Here is a 14,775-nt window from a genome sequence, read left to right as displayed (position 1 = left end):
AAGCGTTAGCTGGCTGGAAACAGCTATTATATATCTATATGTATGTATCTATATCTATCTATATCTATCTATCTCAAACCTGTAGCCGGCAGCCATTATGGCATGCATTTTGACACAACCTTGACCTTCTACAGCTGGGTAATGCTGTAATATCTTACTGCTGTTTTCCCAAGTTGCAGGATAAAGAAAAAAAAAAAAAAGTCTGTTTGAAAAGACAACTGGGCACACCAGAATATTTTAGGATTTTATTAAGCCTTTTAAAACAGTAGATAACCTTTAAGTTATTTAAAGTGCTCCTTACAGTGACTATAAAAAAGATGTTTGAGAACCAATCCTCCATGTTTATGAACAGACAATGCTCCATAGTAACACCATATCCTTTCTGGTTCAGACTTTCTAATTAGAATGACCTCCTACTTTATATGTAGAACATGAATGGTGGAAATTTCTACACTGTGCTCCAAGTGATTCTGCAAATTGGATTCAAGTGTCATAAAGATGTAATTTAATGTAACTGGTCGGCCCCTTCAGGGTCCCTGAAGATGTGAAAATCATTGGTAGAACATGTAAGTGAAAAACAGATGCTATATGTCTTTGTTTCTCCCCCCATTCTCCACTGATGCCATAAGTGAAGATCTAGGCTTATATATACAGGAGGGCTAATGATCTGTAAACCATTTGGGGGGACCATATGTAGGGTACAGCAGCCAGACATTACCAGAGCCAGTGTTGCTAATCACTACAGGCGTTCAGATTCTATACATTAACATTGGAGGTCATAAGAGGAAAATGACAATAGCCACCACAAATTTGGGGTAGTAACTCTTTACAATTCACTCTAAAAAGGGGTCATAGAACTAAAATACTGAAATACAAAAGGACTTTAGTTGTCCAATGCTATTGCCCCAGTGGCTGGAGTAGCAGCATTGCGGTTTATGAACAGTGCACTTCAAAGCTTTAAAATACTGAACTGGTTACAACACAGTGACAAAAAATTCACAACAAGAATTACAGCTCCCACGACTATCTTACAGCAGACAGGTTACCCCCAGATCCAGTCGCTACTGGTAATTTGGGGATTAATGATGTAACGGAGCAGTGTTTAGTCCCAATGTAGCAGCCTAATCGTGTAATTAAATTAAATCTGCTCCAGTTCATTTAAAGATGGAGGACCATCCACTGACCGCGGTTCCCCTCGGTGTTTGGACAACAATTAGAGATGAAGAGGAGGGGAGTATATGAAGAAAATGGCGACTGATTGATCACTTGGCGCACAATGCTACTGTCATTATCTCGTCTGGTGTTCAGTTGTCGCATCCGAGAAGCTCCATCCGCAGTGTGATCCGCTCGTGCCAGGACTGGGGAAGAACACGCACATAACGGGCCGAGAATGGAGGACTGAAGAGGTTTCTTTTGTGGGAGTAGTTGTCAGTATTTCCAAGAAACACCTGTCAAAAGTCAGATATTGAAGAACAGGCACTTAGGTTAGAACAGCCACAATTATATATATTACATTCATGTACTAATAAAGAGTCTAAGAACCACCCTGTGCTTGGCTGAACCAAGTGCCTGGCAACAGGTCAGTGAAGAGATGGGCGAATAGTAACTATTCGTGTTCAGATAATGCTTACCGAATATCGGATACTATTCCAGTATTTGTCACGACAAGAAAAATGCTCGGGTTCCCCAATAACTTGCATTAGGTTCGTTATTCGTGAGGAATACTGGAATAGAACTTTGGGATTCGTTACGAATCATCCGAACACGAAGAGTTACTCTTCACTCGTCACTAGCTGCAACCAACTCAATCACTGCACTATAGAATAGCAGAAGTAGTAGGTGCCAAATGCAAGGTTATTAAGATGTAGGAATTACTCCAGAAATAATCATTTAAGTAACTATGGAAAGTTGGCCAAGAACCAAAAATCCCCACCATTACCTGCTGTACCTGCCAACAGCAAAATAGTAGTCTGAAAATTTCAGTCATGCGTTCTAAAAAGAGCTACATCCAGCTGCTCGAACAAGGTCACCATCATAGAAGCATCTGCTGCGGGTCTGTGAACATCACACTTTATCTATAGAAGAGTGTGACAATTTTCCACACAAATGTAATAAATTCTGCGCTAACCATGGCCTCGCACTACGGTGGTAGCTTGGCACAATGACAACATTTGCACAGAGAAGCTAATATACTTTACATTAAACAGCCACGATGTGCAAATGGCTGGATATCAACACATCTGTACATCACCTTCACAAGAAAAGAAGGTTTGGAATACATTTTATGATGTCCTGCAATGATCACCTACTCTGAATTCACTGATAAATACCAATTTACCAAGGGATCAGATTACAGCTGCCCCACAGAAGTCTATGAAGAGGAGATCGAGACACGAGATGAGCCACCACACTAGTGTTCGAGTTCGGTTCGGTTCGTCGGACTTGGTGTGTTCGTCGAACACTTTAAAACACCTTCGAACATCATGGAAAACAATGGCAGGCAAACACAAACAGATACATACATGCACAAACAGGAACGCGCACACACATTATGCTCACTTTATCTTCCGTTTCAACGCCGGTCTCCTGGGACTTGCAGTTCGCCGGTACAAGATGTGTTGATGTGTCTTTGAGCAGCGTCTGACAGAGGAAGTCCCTCCCTTGTCGCGATGGTTACTCAATACACATACTGTAGCGGCGAACTACATGTATCGGGTAACCATCGCGACGATGGAAGAACTTCCTCTGTCAGACGCTACTCAAATGCAGTGCGCTGGCCAGTCAGAGGCAAGCGGCTCCTGCCTTTGACGTCAGCGCTCTGGCAGCGGAAGTTCCGGCATCGGTCGCGATGATTACCCGATACACATCTTGTACCGGCGAACTGCAAGTTCCAGGAGGCCGGCGATGGAACGTAAGGTAAGGTGAGCATAATATGTGTGTGTGTGTGCGTGTGAGTGTGCCGCTCCAACGTCAGCAGTCGGACTGACTCGGATCCGGATGCGCAGTGGCTCGAGGGGTCTCCAGACCCCGGGGTCGCGCGGACACTCAAATAAAAAGTGACGCATATGTATGGGCATTGCTGTAACTACTTCGTGACACCACCCACGGTGTGTGGTAATATGGAGTACCACCGCTGCTGTTGGAAGGCACCCGGGGCGATGGAATGGCAGCTGGTTGTTTAACCCCTCCGTTGGTAGGGGTGGATGCCCCGGGGCTCAGTGTCCAGAACACGGGGAGCAATGTAGGCCGGAGGTGGCGTGCTGGGCCGGACCGGGGAATGTTAGTATACTCACTGTTGAATAATTGCACACAAGTCTGTTGGTAAACCAAGGGGTCAGTGGCCGGCTGCCGCGTCCGGGTGTACTCGGGTCCCACACCCAGCTGGTGCACCAATATCCCTTTCTCCGACACTCTGTAATTTTTCCTCACTTCTGGACAACTCAGTATGGAACGGGGAAGTCCGTTCCCGATATGTTCTGGTTGGGAGACGTGCCTGCGAAAACTGACCCTTGGAATCTCAGTGGGTGTTTGCAGATACCCTATTCCCCGCGGTGGGCTGCCGTTTCGCTCTATCCGGGCTAACACTTCTGGAGCAGTGACTGGAACCCTGCTCCTGGCCTGGTGAATTAGAGAAGGGGCTTGCAACAGTCTTCTAACTAGGGTCCAGGTGCCCCGCCTGTGCACGGTTTCCGGACCGGATCTCCGCTGTCGGTACCGGCGGGCTCCAACCCTGTCCCGGTCCACTTTGGATTTCCCACAACCGGACTCCCGTCGCCTTTGGACACGGTCCACTGCTTGCCACCTAGCCAGTAGACCAGGGCCACTACCCTGGCTACCCTTCACTAGGCACAGGACTTCACTCCTCCACTTTGCACCTCTCTACTACTCAGAGTCTGAACTTCAACTTCCAACTTGAACTGACTGGTTCCCTCCCCCGGATCCTCAAGACCACTAGGTGGACGCTCCTAATATGCCTGGTCCTGCCCACTGATGTGTCCTTCTTACCCTCAGGGGGGTGGCTAGGATTAAGGCTGATGGGACCTGGTGCAGGATTGTGTTGTGTGGGGCGTAGTGCGTCTCTGTGACCACCTGGCGGCGCCAGGGCGTCACATGTGCATGTGTGGAATTTCACAATAGGGGACCAGGATGGGACATTTAACAAGTTGTGGAAGGAATTTTCTGCATTGCAATGATTTCCTATGGGAAATTTTGCTTTGCTGAACGAGTAACTTGGTTAACAAGCACACTCCCAGAACGGATTGTTCTCGTTAACCAAGGTTCCACTGTATTAACATTGAATTACAGTATTACTGTGAAAAGCCAGTGACGCTTTTGGTGATCGAACAGTTATCGAACATAACCTCGAACTGTCAAACTTGAAGCTAATTGTTCGCGTTCGAACGACTTGAACATCGCCAAAAACAGGTCGAATTTAAGATTGGCGAACAGTTCGACTCGAACATCGCTCATCTCTAATTGAGACCCATACACACTGCTACTACGGCTGGTGAGGCTACGTCCACACAAGGTGTTTTCTGTCTTGTGTGTCCGTTGTGAACACAAATTGTAAACATGTTGGGTAGCCCAAGGGCTAGTGCATATGGACCATTTTTTACAGATTTAAGGTCAAAGTATAGACAACAGTGGAAAGAAAACAAAACAAAAAAAAAAAAAAAAAAACACGAGCTGGGGTTGCACTGGTTATGCTATGGTTATGCTATATGTTATGGTATATGCTCACATAGCTAACAGTACAGTACTTGGAAAAAGATGGAGACTGAAGTTCTGCTGTTCACAAAGTGTGCTGCTTCATTGCTGAAATTTTTTAGCCAGATGTTTCCATGATTACAGGAGTGCAAGTATCAGTATTTCATAAGTTTTGTTTGTTTTATTTTGACAAATACATCAACTTTGTGTAAACATCGTTTACATTGTTATCTCTTATTTTCCAAGACATTTGCCCAGATGTGCAAGATATTAGCTCCTGGGTCAAATCCTGACTGGTGCAACTGTTTTGTTTAATCAGTGCTTGGAGTTTACCACAATTTCTGTGCTTTTGTCACCTCACTTTTTGAAAATTGATCACAAGTTCTTAATGGGATTGAGATCTGGGGTGTTTCTTGGCCAGGAACCCAAAATGTAAATGTTTGTTCACTGAGCCACAAAGTCCAGTGAGCCTTATCCCTTTTGGCTTCTGACATGGTTTCCATCAGGCTGGAAAAGTATAGTCAATCACCAGATTGCTCCAGGATCGTTGGGAGAAGTTGTTCTTGGAGGACTTTTAGATACTATAATTATTATTTTTTATTATTATTATTTTTCATGGCCTTGATTATAGACAAAATATTGTGAGTGCGTCAACTGCCTTGGATGAAAAATATAACTCGCCATGAATGGTCTTATGATGGTTTACAGTTGGCATGTCACAGGACCTATGGTAGCGCTCACAGCTTCCCTGGACTGCCATCCTTCCAGATTTCTCAATCAGTTTTCACCTGAAAAATACCTTTGCAAGAAGTACAGGGATTAGACTGCGGAGAATTGGGGAGAAGTTATCATCTGATGAGCAAACCGCACTAAAAAAATCCCCACAGGAATCTGAGCACCGATTAGGTGAGAATGGGGTGCCATCAGTAAGGAATGGCTTAGAAGCTAGTATCCAGCATGTCAGGAGGAAGCACAAAAGCCATGAAAAATAAGAGCCAACACTAAGTTTTAAGTCTTTATATAAACAATGTATTTGTCAATAAAAGTTTAAACTTATTAAATGTTTCAAAAATTGTAGGTCAGTAACCATACAAACATTTGTCAAGATCTAAAAAAAAAACTAAAGCAGCAAACATTGAGGAAAAAAAAAAATTGTGTCAATGTCAAAACATTTGGCCTCAACTGTATGTTCCTTATGTCTAATCAGTTGGATGTAATGCTATTGTTAGTGAATTCCAAGAAAAGGAACACGGATGTGCTGCGCTGCTGGTGAAGAAATGCCAAGATGCAGATGTGTAAGAATCGACGCGTTTTCAAGGTTGACCCAGCCTCTTCCGTAGAACCTCATAATATTTCATATGATTGTGGTTCCCTGATGAAGAGGTCGGTTCGACCTTGAAACGCATTGAGAATAAACTGCAATTGATTCTTATACATCTGCATCCTCGCAGTTCTCCACCAGCAGCGCAGCACACCCATGCTCCTTTTTCGGACATGTACCAACATTGGATTATTCCGCAGCTGGATCATTGTGACTGAGCCTTATAAGTGCTGTAGTCTCACAGCCTCACAAGACAAGGTGAGTGCAAATAAAAGGAAAAAAAAAACCCGCATCTGGCTTATGCCCATGTCCACTTTTGTTAATTTCCAGTTCATCATTGTTAACACATTGCGACAGTACAATAAGTTCCAAATTACAAGCTCAGCTCTGCTACATCAGCAGAAGTTTATAAACTAGCCTAGTCATAGTATGGGGTTGCAGGAGGAAAATACCTTATCTGTTTTGGTCCTGCTGTCCTGGTATACAAGCCATGTTGAGCCAGTGTCACTGTACGCTATCTTATATGCTTCCACATATTGAATGTTTCCAAAGTCTTTTGCACCCTGAGTGATGATTCCGGTGATCTTCTTATTAACGCCTAGATCGATCTATGTAGGAGGGCAAAAGGGAGACGTACATTTATGGTGTTAGGATAATAATATTACAGAAAAATAATTCTATTTGGCAAATAAAATATAAAAGAAGCAAAAAAGACAAAACACAAACTAATAAGAACCAGTCGATGATGAAAAAGAGGTAAATGTCCTTCTGTTCTGCTACATCATAACCATGTAAAAGAAACATGGAGTAATCCAGTTATTCATCAAGTGCCATGAAATAAGCTCCGGAAGGCCGGGAAGAAAACAAGGCCAGAGACCATATCACAACAATCCAAACGGCAGAGATAACATCTGTTTTCAAGCTGAAACAGCACTTCCAACATCAGAGCGCTGACTTATTTACACAGGATTGCTGTTGGCCATGGAAAGAATTAAAACACAGGGAAAAGCCATAGAGGGGAATGTATATCAAAGGCTCGCTATATCATCACTTTCACTTCAGTTGTGTTTTCCCCTGATATAAACGCCATTATTTATTGTCACGCTGGTGGAGGTTCTTGGCTTCTAAGCGTGACTTCTACACAATATTCAGTTCTTGATGTTCTTCAACTAAACTAACAAACTTCCCTCGACTGTTTCATCTACGTGCAACAATCATATATGGAGTGCACGCATAGGAGGATATGGGGGACGGTAACAGCTGGCATGATGTAACTACTGTCCGCAGCAGTGTCGGTGTGAACCGCCGGGTGCTGACAGCTGTTCTTTTCAATGTATGAAATGTGCAATAAATGGACTGATTAGAAAATATATATCCTGTTTATATAGGACCCATCAAGCCACAAACTGTTCCCAAAGAGAAAAAGAATAGTGGTTATACAAAATGACAAGCACATCCTCAGGACTACGCACTGGGCCAAATATATACGCTCAATGATGAAACTGGAAAAATGGCTAAAAATTGTGTGCAATGTCTGGATAAACACCATGTGGTTGGAGTATTCTGCACTTTGAGGGGCCCAGATGGAACAAGTTATCCCCTATACACAAAATTGGTGCTAACGTCTAGAACAATGGGGGTCTGACATATGGGATTCCCACCAATTACCAGAACAAGACACTTTAATGTTGCTACAATGATTGGCAGTGCACATCCTCCACAGACATGCCAGTCATTCTCTACGGCACGGCCATCGCATGGTGCACGGCTTGCTCCAGCTGTCCCATACAGAATTAGCAGAGTGACAGCCCGGTACATACATGGCTGCTCTACCCGGACAGGTAAAAGTGCCCCATTCTTGAGATCAGCGGGGTCTCAGCAGCCAGATCTAGGGACTCACCAGCTTTGCGGCATATAGGTGAGGACTTCTTCCAACCAGAGTGCCCCCTTAAAGCTACTGAATATATCAGATATGGCTCTATATGCAATTCCCTTATAGAAAATAGTGTGAAAGCAACAGTCACACAACACTGTCAGATTTTATTAGAAAAACAAAAATAGACAAATATGTAGTGAGAAATGGATCGCACTTGGAAGGCTTCACTGCGTACTCACCAATTTATGCTTAATCCCAAACACTGACCAGAACTGAATTAGGAATGCGGGTCAGTGAAAAACAAACTGTGCGGGTCAATGAACGTTCACAATGACGCATGGAGAAAGCCGTGAAAAGAGAAGCGGCGCCTGCTCTTGCGTCACACCATTGAGCATGTGCGTCTTAACCAGTATTTTCTTTGCCAGTTATTTTGGGGATCGCCCATCTACTTGTCACCGCAGCCAATTTTCTTTTGTTTTTACCTCTTCTTTTAATAGCCATAACTTTATTCTTCTGTCCACATATCTGTATGAGGGCATGGTTTTTGCAGAACAAGTTGTGGTTTTGAATAATATTAGTCAATTTATAAGACGTACTAGAATACTGGGTGAAAAATGTATGGCGGGGGAGGGGGTGAATATTAAAATTTTAAAACTGTTCTTTGGTAGGTTGCCATTGGATGTACGCTTAGAGCAGCATGGCACCATAAATCTCCAGTTAGTGTAATAAAGTTTTGGGATTTTTTAGTAATATTTTAGGGTTTACAAAAAAAAATAAAAAAATAAATAAACCAAAAACGCAAAAGCAGCTCTCTGTAGCAATTTTGTGAGACCCATAGCCTTCCTACAATGGAGATGTACAATAATTTGTTTATTTAATGTGTGGAGCTGTAGATTTCATTTGCACCATTTTGTTGTACATACAATGTTAGGATTGCAATTTTTTTTCCCCAGGAAATAAAGAAATTCAGTGACTGAAAAACATTAATTTTAACATTTCATTTCTTATTTTTTTTCACTGTGAACCACATTGGGTAATTTTATATTATATTTATATTGCTGAATCTGAAAGTTCAGTGTATTAATCGTCTTTTTTATTGATTTTCTTATAGAGAAAAGGGGCTAAGAAACTTAATTTACATGTATACATAATTAAAAAAAATTACTTCTACTTTTATTAATCAGTCTTCTTAGGGAACCGCGAGTTTGTAATAATTTGTCCTATATATTACAAAACTTTAGTATAGGAAAAAAAAAATAGTAAAAAATAATGATCTATCAGATAGTGACTACCATGACAATCCATCAACAAGAGATTGTGGGGAGGACTGATAGGTGCCGGAATAGACAACCTACTGAGATTATAAAACTTAAAATTCTGCTGTGAAAGATAGGCATTTAAGTGGTTAAAAAGCTGCAATTGGAGCCAGGTGTGATCGCAAGATGTTAGAGGCAGATGCTGGCTGTATAACACAGCCGGCATTAGTCCTCTGCTCCTGAGCTCACTCCATACACTCACACCCCATGTGTATTGTACACGTACTTAAAGAAGTTGTCAAGTTACCAAAACTGATTTTTTTTTTCTGATAAATCTTGCTAATATGTGCCCCTCAACACATCTATTATGTTTTTTCAGCAAAGAAGGGAATTTTGTTACTTACCGTAAATTCCTTTTCTTCTAGCTCTTATTGGGAGACCCAGACGATTGGGTGTATAGCACTGCCTCCGGAGGCCACACAAAGCAATTACACTAAAAAGTGTAAGGCCCCTCCCCTTCTGGCTATACACCCCCAGTGGGATCACTGGCTCACCAGTTTTAGTGCAAAAGCAAGAAGGAGGAAAGCCAATAACTGGTTTAAACAAATTCTCTCCGAGTAACATCGGAGAACTGAAAACCGTTCAACATGAACAACATGTGTACCCGCAAACAAACCAACAATCCCGAAGGACAACAGGGCGGGTGCTGGGTCTCCCAATAAGAGCTAGAAGAAAAGGAATTTACGGTAAGTAACAAAATTCCCTTCTTCTTCGTCGCTCTATTGGGAGACCCAGACGATTGGGACGTCCAAAAGCTGTCCCTGGGTGGGTAAAGAAATACCTCATGTTAGAGCTGCAAGACAGCCCTCCCCTACGGGGAGGCAACTGCCGCCTGCAGGACTCTTCTACCTAGGCTGGCGTCCGCCGAAGCATAGGTATGCACCTGATAATGTTTGGTGAAAGTGTGCAGACTCGACCAGGTAGCTGCCTGGCACACCTGTTGAGCCGTAGCCTGGTGTCGTAATGCCCAGGATGCACCCACGGCTCTGGTAGAATGGGCCTTCAGCCCTGATGGAACCGGAAGCCCAGCAGAACGGTAGGCTTCAAGAATTGGTTCTTTGATCCATCGAGCCAGGGTGGCTTTAGAAGCCTGCGACCCTTTGCGCTTACCAGCGACAAGGACAAAGAGTGCATCCGAACGGCGCAAGGGCGCCATGCGGGAAATGTAGATTCTGAGTGCTCTCACCAGATCTAACAAATGTAAATCCTTCTCATACCGATGAACTGCATGAGGACAAAACGAAGGCAAAGAGATATCCTGATTAAGATGAAAAGAGGATACCACCTTCGGGAGAAACTCCTGAATAGGACGCAGCACAACCTTGTCCTGGTGGAATACCAGGAAGGGAGCCTTGGATGATAGTGCTGCCAGCTCAGACACTCTCCGAAGAGATGTGATCGCTACCAGAAAAGCCACTTTCTGTGATAGTCTAGAAAGTGAAACCTCCTTCAGAGGCTCGAAAGGCGGCTTCTGGAGGGCAACTAGTACCCTGTTCAGATCCCATGGATCTAACGGCCGCTTGTACGGGGGTACGATATGGCAAACCCCCTGTAGGAACGTGCGCACCTTAGGAAGGCGTGCCAAACGCCTCTGAAAAAAGACGGATAGCGCCGAGACCTGACCTTTAAGGGAGCCGAGCGACAAACCTTTTTCTAACCCAGATTGCAGGAAAGAAAGAAAGGTAGGCAATGCAAATGGCCAGGGAGACACTCCCTGAGCAGAGCACCAGGATAAAAATATCCTCCACGTTCTGTGGTAGATCTTAGCAGACGTGGGCTTCCTAGCCTGTCTCATGGTGGCAACGACCCCTTGGGACAATCCTGAAGACGTTAGGATCCAGGACTCAATGGCCACACAGTCAGGTTCAGGGCCGCAGAATTCCGATGGAAAAACGGCCCTTGGGACAGTAAGTCTGGTCGGTCTGGGAGTGCCCACGGTTGGCCGACCGTGAGCTGCCACAGATCCGGATACCACGCCCTCCTCGGCCAGTCTTGGGCGACAAGTATGACGCGGCTGCAATCGGATCTGATTTTGCGTAGCACTCTGGGCAGGAGTGCCAGAGGTGGAAACACATAAGGGAGCCGGAACTGCGACCAATCTTGCACTAGGGCGTCTGCCGCCAGCGCTCTTTGATCGCGAGACCGTGCCATGAAGGTTGGGACCTTGTTGTTGTGCCGTGACGCCATTAGGTCGACGTCCGGCACCCCCCAGCGGCGACAGATTTCCTGAAACACGTCTGGGTGAAGGGACCATTCCCCTGCGTCCATGCCCTGGCGACTGAGGAAGTCTGCTTCCCAGTTTTCTACGCCGGGGATGTGAACCGCGGATATGGTGGAGGCTGTGGCTTCCACCCACATCAGAATCCTCCGGACTTCCTGGAAGGCTTGCCGACTGCGTGTCCCCCCTTGGTGGTTGATGTATGCCACCGCTGTGGAGTTGTCCGACTGAATTCGGATCTGCCTTCCTTCCAGCCACTGCTGGAAGGCTAGTAGGGCAAGATACACTGCTCTGATTTCCAGAACATTGATCTGAAGGGTGGACTCCTGCTGAGACCACGTACCCTGAGCCCTGTGGTGGAGAAAGACTGCTCCCCACCCTGACAGACTCGCATCTGTCGTGACCACCGCCCAAGACGGTGGTAGGAAGGATCTTCCCTGTGATAATGAGGTGGGAAGAAGCCACCACTGCAGAGAGTCTTTGGCTGTCTGGGAAAGGGAGACCTTCCTGTCCAGGGATGTTGACTTCCCGTCCTATTGGCGGAGAATGTCCCATTGAAGTGGACGCAGATGAAACTGCGCAAACGGAACCGCCTCTATTGCCGCCACCATCTTCCCGAGGAAGTGCATGAGGCGTCTTAAGGAGTGCGGCTGACTTTGAAGGAGAGCCTGCACCCCAGTCTGTAGAGACCGCTGCTTGTCCAGCGGAAGTTTCACTATCGCTGAGAGAGTATGAAACTCCATGCCAAGATACGTTAGTGATTGGGCCGGTGACAGATTTGACTTTGGGAAGTTGATGATCCACCCGAACGCCTGGAGAGTCTCCAGTGCAACATTCAGGCTGAGTCGGCATGCCTCTTGAGAGGGTGCCTTGACCAGTAGATCGTCCAAGTAAGGGATCACAGAGTGTCCGTGAGACTCTGTAGCAATCGGCACGTGGAGATAAGCATCCTTGATGTCTATTGATGCTAGGAAATCTCCTTGAGACATAGAGGCAATGACTGAGCGGAGGGATTCCATCCGGAACCGCCTGGCGTTCACATGCTTGTTGAGTAGTTTTAGGTCCAGAACAGGACGGAAGGAGCCGTCCTTTTTTGGAACCACAAAGAGATTGGAGTAAAATCCTCGCCCCCGTTCGAGAGGGGGGACAGGGATCACGACTCCTTCTGCTCTTAGAGAGTCCACCGCCTGCAGCAGGGCATCTGCTCGGTTGGGGTGTGGGGAGGTTCTGAAGAACCGAAGTGGAGGCCGAGAACTGAACTCGATTCTGTACCCGCGAGACAGAATGTCTGTTACCCACCGGTCTTTGACCTGAGACAGCCAAATGTCGCAAAAGCGGGAGAGCCTGCCACCGACCGAGGATGCGGAGGGAGGAGGCCGAAAGTCATGAGGTAGCCGCTTTGGAAGCGGTTCCTCCATTTGCTTTCCTGGGGCGTGAGTGAGCCCGCCAGGAATCTGAGTTCCCTTGTTCTTTCTGAGTCCTTTTGGACGAGGAGAATTGGGCCTTGCCCGAGCCACGAAAGGACCGAAACCTCGACTGCCACTTTTTCTGTTGAGGTTTACTTGCTCTGGGCTGTGGTAAGGAAGAGTCCTTACCCTTGGACTGTTTTATGATTTCAGCCAATGGCTCACCAAACAGTCTGTCTCTAGATAATGGCAAGCTGGTTAAGCATTTTTTGGAACCAGCATCTGCTTTCCAGTCCTTTAACCACAAGGCTCTGCGCAAAACCACAGAATTGGCGGACGCCATAGCGGTACGGCTCGTAGATTCTAGGACAGCATTGATAGCATAGGTCGCAAACGCAGACATTTGCGAAGTTAGGGACGCCACTTGCGGCACTGCTGGATGTATGAAAGCATCCACCTGTGCTAAACCAGCTGAAATAGCTTGGAGTGCCCACACGGCCGCGAATGCTGGAGCAAACGACGCGCCGATAGATTCATAGACAGATTTCAACCAAAGGTCCATCTGTCTGTCGTTGGCATCTTTAAGTGAAGCGCCATCCTCTACTGCGACTATGGATCTAGCCGCAAGCTTGGAAATTGGGGGATCCACCTTTGGACACTGGGTCCAGCGTTTGGCTACCTCAGAGGGAAAAGGATAACGGGTATCCTTAGAACGTTTAGAGAAACGCTTGTCTGGATGAGCGTCGTGTTTCTGGATCGATTCTCTGAAATCAGAGTGGTCCAAAAAAGCACTTAATTTACGCTTGGGATATAGGAAATGGAACTTCTCCTGCTGTGCAGCTGCCTCCTCTGCAGAAGGGGCTGGGGGAGAAATATCCAACAGCCTATTAATTGCCGATATAAGGTCATTAACCATGGCGTCACCATCAGGGGCATCCAGATTGAGAGGGGCCTCAGGATTAGAATCCTGGTCACCTTCCTCAGTCTCATCACAGAGAGACTCTTGTCGCTGAGACCCTGAACAGTGTGAGGACGTGGAGGGTCTTTCCCAGCGAGCTCGCTTAGGCTGCCTGGGACTGTCATCTGAGTCAGAGACTTCAGCCTGTGATGCTTGAGACCCCCCTGAAGTACGGATTAGTTCCAACTGAGGGGGACCGGGGAGCATAGACACAGCAGTGTCCATGGCCTGAGCAACTGGCCTGGACTGCAAGGTCTCCAGGATTTTTGCCATAGTCACAGACATTTTATCAGCAAAAACTGCAAAGTCTGTCCCCGTCACCGGGGCAGGGTTCACAGGCGCCTCAGCCTGGGCTACCACCACATTAGGCTCTGGCTGACGAAGTGCCACTGGGATTGAACATTGAACACAATGTGAGTCTTTGGAGCCTGCCGGTAGATCAGCCCCACATGCAGTACAAACAGTGTACACAGCCTGTGCCTTGGCACCCTTGCGTTTTGCGGATGACATGTTGCTGCCTCCTCAGAGCAGTACAGGGTGTCCAGCCAAGAAGCGACCTTACAGTGCACTATATAAATATATATATATATATATATATATATATATATATATATATATATATATATATATATATATATGGTACCAAGAAAAAAGTACACTAATATAACACTGAGGCACTAGAGGGGCCAGCACTACTGTGCTGCTTACCACCCGCTTAGGAGCGGTGTGTGGACGCCAGAAATCCCTCTAGTCTGGGTCTCCCAGAGCCTGCTGCCTTTCCCCAGCCAGCCGCATGTGTAATGGCTGCCGGCGTCCTTGTGGAGAGGGGGGGCGGGCCCTGGGCGTACACCGACGAAGAGCGGGAAGTCTGCTTCCCCCTGTGCCTAGTGAGAGGGCTGGAGCATGTAAATAAAGCTCCAGCCCTCGGCGCTGTTAATTGAGCAGCGTCTCTCCCCTACCCTGATTGACAGGG

The 14,775-nt window shown here is 46.1% G+C and overlaps 1 protein-coding gene across 2 annotated transcripts in view; it reads right to left on the bottom strand.

Moving 5' to 3' along the window:
• Window positions 1–231: 231 nt before the first annotated feature.
• Window positions 232–14,775, bottom strand: part of MFGE8 (milk fat globule EGF and factor V/VIII domain containing) — a 96,136-nt gene continuing 81,592 nt past the window's right edge. For both annotated transcript variants that reach the window (XM_075345943.1, XM_075345944.1), the window contains exons 9-10: window positions 6,481–6,636; window positions 232–1,448 (exon numbers count right to left, since the gene is read on the bottom strand). In XM_075345943.1, the coding sequence (XP_075202058.1) occupies window positions 1,305–1,448; window positions 6,481–6,636 (300 nt within the window). In that variant the 3' untranslated portion in view covers window positions 232–1,304. The remainder of the gene's footprint in view (window positions 1,449–6,480; window positions 6,637–14,775) is intronic.

The sequence above is a fragment of the Anomaloglossus baeobatrachus genome, chromosome 4 (genome assembly GCF_048569485.1).
Source record: "Anomaloglossus baeobatrachus isolate aAnoBae1 chromosome 4, aAnoBae1.hap1, whole genome shotgun sequence".
NCBI lineage: Eukaryota > Metazoa > Chordata > Amphibia > Anura > Aromobatidae > Anomaloglossus > Anomaloglossus baeobatrachus.
This window is presented reverse-complemented; position numbering and strand designations above follow the sequence as displayed.